This window comes from Sinocyclocheilus anshuiensis, unplaced genomic scaffold (genome assembly GCF_001515605.1).
Source record: "Sinocyclocheilus anshuiensis isolate Anshui unplaced genomic scaffold, SAMN03320099.WGS_v1.1 scaffold62, whole genome shotgun sequence".
Taxonomy (NCBI): domain Eukaryota; kingdom Metazoa; phylum Chordata; class Actinopteri; order Cypriniformes; family Cyprinidae; genus Sinocyclocheilus; species Sinocyclocheilus anshuiensis.
The window spans coordinates 427,771-432,770 of NW_015544180.1; the positions used below are offsets into that span (position 1 = coordinate 427,771).

Sequence of the window (5,000 nt, forward strand, 5' to 3'; positions counted from 1 at the left end):
CTTCTTGTCTGTCTCACCTCACTCTTCTTGTCAGTCAGCTGGACTCTATCTCCTCTCTGGAGAAATGAAATCTGATCTGTGATACGACTGTTGTTCGGCACGCTGCATTGAGCAGCCGCGTTCAGTTTTTAATTGTAGTGTCTGTTCTTTTACTGAACACACACACACACACATACACAAACACACACACACACACACAGAGAGAGGCTCTCACTGGTGTCTGGTGTCTGTCTCTCAGTTTGCTGTAAGACAAACACATTTATATGGTGAGAGTGGCATCAGGTTAACCGAGGACGGCTGGAGTAATCAACAGACAAGAGATAAGAAATCAAAATAAAATCATTTTCTAAAAAATGAAAAAAATTTTATAATCTTGCTTTACACAACTATATACTGAACATCAAATGTGTATATTTTACATTACATTTTAATATATACTTATTATAATTCATAAGCATTTTGTAATAAATAAATAATCCAGAAATAATAATAATAATTGTAGATTTATTTATTTATTAGGAAATACTTAATAAAATGAATAAGAACTTCTAGAATAATTATTTATTTATATTAAATACATATTATTGTAATTATTATTATACATTTCTAGAATATCTAAAATGCTAATTTTCTTCTTCTTCTTCTTCTTATATTACTACCTAGAAATAATCTAGAAACACTACTACTACTGCTAATAATAATAATTGTAGATTATTTATTACAAAATGCTTTATAATAATAATAATAGTTATAATAATATTATTATTAGTTATTATTATTAGTTATAAAATACTCATTATTCTTCTATTATTTCTAGAATATATATCTTTAGGTGTATCTTCATAAGTAGTCTCTGTATTTGTTCCTGTCAGGCCACGGCGCAGATGGAGGGCAGGTTGTGTGATTTCATCCACTCGTATTGTCCCGAGAGCGTTCTGCCGCTGGCTGACGGAGTCCTGAGCTTCATTCACCACCAGATCATCGAGCTGTCCAGAGACTGCCTGACCAAATCTAAGGAGGGTCTCATCACGTCCGTCTACTTCTTTGAGCTGCAGGAGAACCTGGAGAAACTTCTGGACGATGTGAGTTCATCACATCAAACCTGAGATCTCATGAAACCTGCAGAGGACGGTCTCTTTACTGTAATGTGAAGAAATAATGACATTGTTTCGCTTGTTTCTGTCTGTCTGTGTCTCTCAGGCTTATAAGCGGTCAGAGAGTTCAGAGTTGACCTTTGTCACTGAGTTGGTGAAGAAACTCCTCTTCATCATCTCTCGACCTGCTCGACTTTTGGAGTGTTTGGTGAGAAAATGCTTTCTTTTGCTTGTTCTTTCATCCATTCATCAGATAACATGATGCTCCAAACCCCTCTGGACACCAACAACACAAGGCTGACACTTTCCAATTTTCACTCCAACTTCAGAAGAGTATTTTAAACTAGAATCACTGCAAAACACACAAAAGAGCGAGAGCAAGTTGAATCTGTGGCTGCATTAGCATTTAGATTGGGAGCTGTGAGCGTGTTGCTGTTATCATTGACCTTCTGTGATTCACTGCCTGAAAAACTCATTTGGAAATGTTTCTGTGCTGCTCCAGGATTAAACCACATGAACCATTCATTATCCCCGTTAAATAGAGATGCCCCCAAAATGAGCTTCTAGCAGAGTCCCGGAGAGTGTGTTCATGTACTCCTGCAAATTACAAATGTTCAGTTTAATTCAGCTTTATTTTTGGAATGTCACAGGAACTGAACCCTAGAGTTGATCCTCAACCAAACAATAATGCCACCTGCACCCTAAATCCAACTGAACTTGCATTGCATTTATGACTTATTTCAGAGTGAAAGAGCATGTAGCAACATGCAGAAAAGTATTCGAAACACCCTAGCAACCTCATAGTAAAGTAATAAAAACTAGCTGCAAAATAACATGCTGAAAACTATCTTCAGAAACCGCATAGCAACATTCAAAAACTAAACCAAACGCCTTAGCAACCGCATAGCAACACGTTGGACACTATTCCGAACACCTCAGCAACCGCATAGCAACTTTCTAAAAACTAAACCAAAGTACTTAGCAACCGCATAGCAACACATTGGACACTATTCCGAACACCTCAGCAACCGCATAGCAACTTTCTAAAAACTAAACCAAACACCTTAGAAACCGCATAGCAACACATTGGACACTATTCCAAATACCTCATCAACCGCATAGCAACTTTCTAAAAACTAAACCAAACGCCTTAGCAACCGCATAGCAACACATTGAACACTATTCCAAACACCTCAGCAACCGCATAGCAACTTTCTAAAAACTAAACCAAACGCCTTAGCAACCGCATAGCAACACATTGAACACTATTCCAAACACCTCAGCAACAGCAACCGCATAGCAACTTTCTTAAAACTAAACCAAAGACCTCAGCAACTGAATAGCAACACATTGGACACTATTCCAAACACCTCAACACCCGCATAGCAACTTTCTAAAAACTAAATCAAACACCTTAGCAACCGCATAGCAACACATTGGACACTATTTCTAACACCTCAGCAACCGCATAGCAACTTTCTTAAAACTAAACCAAACACCTCAGCAACCGAATAGCAACACATTGGACAGTATTCCAAACACCTCAGCAACTGCATAGCAACTTTCTAAAAACTAAACAAAACGCCTTAGCAACAGCAACCGCATAGCAACTTTCTAAATACTAAACCAAACACCTTAGCAACCGAATAGCAACACATTGGACACTATTCCAAACACCTTCAGTAACCGCATAGCATCAGCCGCATAGCAACTTTCTTAAAACTAAACCAAACACCTCAGCAACCGAATAGCAACACATTGGACACTATTCCAAACACCTCAGCAACCGCATAGCAACTTTCTAAAAACTAAACCAAATGACTAGCAACCGCATAGCAACACGTTGGACACTATTCCGAACACCTCAGCACCCGCATAGCAACTTTCTAAAAACGAAATCAAACACCTTAGCAACTGCATAGCAACACGTTGGACAATATTTTGAACACCTCAGTAACCGCATAGCAACTTTCTAAAAATTAAACCAAACGACTTAGCAACCGCATAGCAACACGTTGGACACTATTCCAAACACCTCAGCAACTGCATAGCAACTTTCTAAAAACTAAACCAAACGACTTAGCAACCGCATAGCAACACGTTGGACACTATTCCAAACACCTCAGCAACTGCATAGCAACTTTCTAAAAACTAAACCAAACGACTTAGCAACCGCATAGCAACACGTTGGACACTATTCCAAACACCTCAGCAACTGCATAGCAACTTTCTAAAAACTAAACCAAACGACTTAGCAACCGCATAGCAACACGTTGGACACTATTCCAAACACCTCAGCAACTGCATAGCAACTTTCTAAAAACTAAACCAAACGACTTAGCAACCGCATAGCAACACGTTGGACACTATTCCAAACACCTCAGCAACTGCATAGCAACTTTCTAAAAACTAAACCAAACGACTTAGCAACCGCATAGCAACACGTTGGACACTATTCCAAACACCTCAGCAACTGCATAGCAACTTTCTAAAAACTAAACCAAACGACTTAGCAACCGCATAGCAACACGTTGGACACTATTCCAAACACCTCAGCAACTGCATAGCAACTTTCTAAAAACTAAACCAAACGACTTAGCAACCGCATAGCAACACGTTGGACACTATTCCAAACACCTCAGCAACTGCATAGCAACTTTCTAAAAACTAAACCAAACGACTTAGCAACCGCATAGCAACACGTTGGACACTATTCCAAACACCTCAGCAACTGCATAGCAACTTTCTAAAAACTAAACCAAACGACTTAGCAACCGCATAGCAACACGTTGGACACTATTCCAAACACCTCAGCAACTGCATAGCAACTTTCTAAAAACTAAACCAAACGACTTAGCAACCGCATAGCAACACGTTGGACACTATTCCAAACACCTCAGCAACTGCATAGCAACTTTCTAAAAACTAAACCAAACGACTTAGCAACCGCATAGCAACACGTTGGACACTATTCCAAACACCTCAGCAACTGCATAGCAACTTTCTAAAAACTAAACCAAACGACTTAGCAACCGCATAGCAACACGTTGGACACTATTCCAAACACCTCAGCAACTGCATAGCAACTTTCTAAAAACTAAACCAAACGACTTAGCAACCGCATAGCAACACGTTGGACACTATTCCAAACACCTCAGCAACTGCATAGCAACTTTCTAAAAACTAAACCAAACGACTTAGCAACCGCATAGCAACACGTTGGACACTATTCCAAACACCTCAGCAACTGCATAGCAACTTTCTAAAAACTAAACCAAACGACTTAGCAACCGCATAGCAACACGTTGGACACTATTCCAAACACCTCAGCAACTGCATAGCAACTTTCTAAAAACTAAACCAAACGACTTAGCAACCGCATAGCAACACGTTGGACACTATTCCAAACACCTCAGCAACTGCATAGCAACTTTCTAAAAACTAAACCAAACGACTTAGCAACCGCATAGCAACACGTTGGACACTATTCCAAACACCTCAGCAACTGCATAGCAACTTTCTAAAAACTAAACCAAACGACTTAGCAACCGCATAGCAACACGTTGGACACTATTCCAAACACCTCAGCAACTGCATAGCAACTTTCTAAAAACTAAACCAAACGACTTAGCAACCGCATAGCAACACGTTGGACACTATTCCAAACACCTCAGCAACTGCATAGCAACTTTCTAAAAACTAAACCAAACGACTTAGCAACCGCATAGCAACACGTTGGACACTATTCCAAACACCTCAGCAACTGCATAGCAACTTTCTAAAAACTAAACCAAACACCTTAGCAACCGCATAGCAACACATTGGACACTATTCCAAACACCTCAGTAACCGCATAGCAACTTTATTAAAACTAAACCAAACACCTCAGTAACCGAATAGCAACAA

At 39.5% G+C, this 5,000-nt stretch overlaps 1 protein-coding gene across 1 annotated transcript in view; it reads left to right on the top strand.

Annotated features, from left to right (window-relative positions):
* The window catches only part of LOC107696309 (microtubule-associated serine/threonine-protein kinase 1-like), a 47,261-nt gene that overhangs the window by 29,303 nt on the left and 12,958 nt on the right, over nt 1-5,000 (top strand). Inside the window, exons 7-8 of the mRNA XM_016496595.1 lie at nt 833-1,082; nt 1,201-1,302. Coding sequence (XP_016352081.1) covers nt 833-1,082; nt 1,201-1,302 — 352 coding nt within the window. The remainder of the gene's footprint in view (nt 1-832; nt 1,083-1,200; nt 1,303-5,000) is intronic.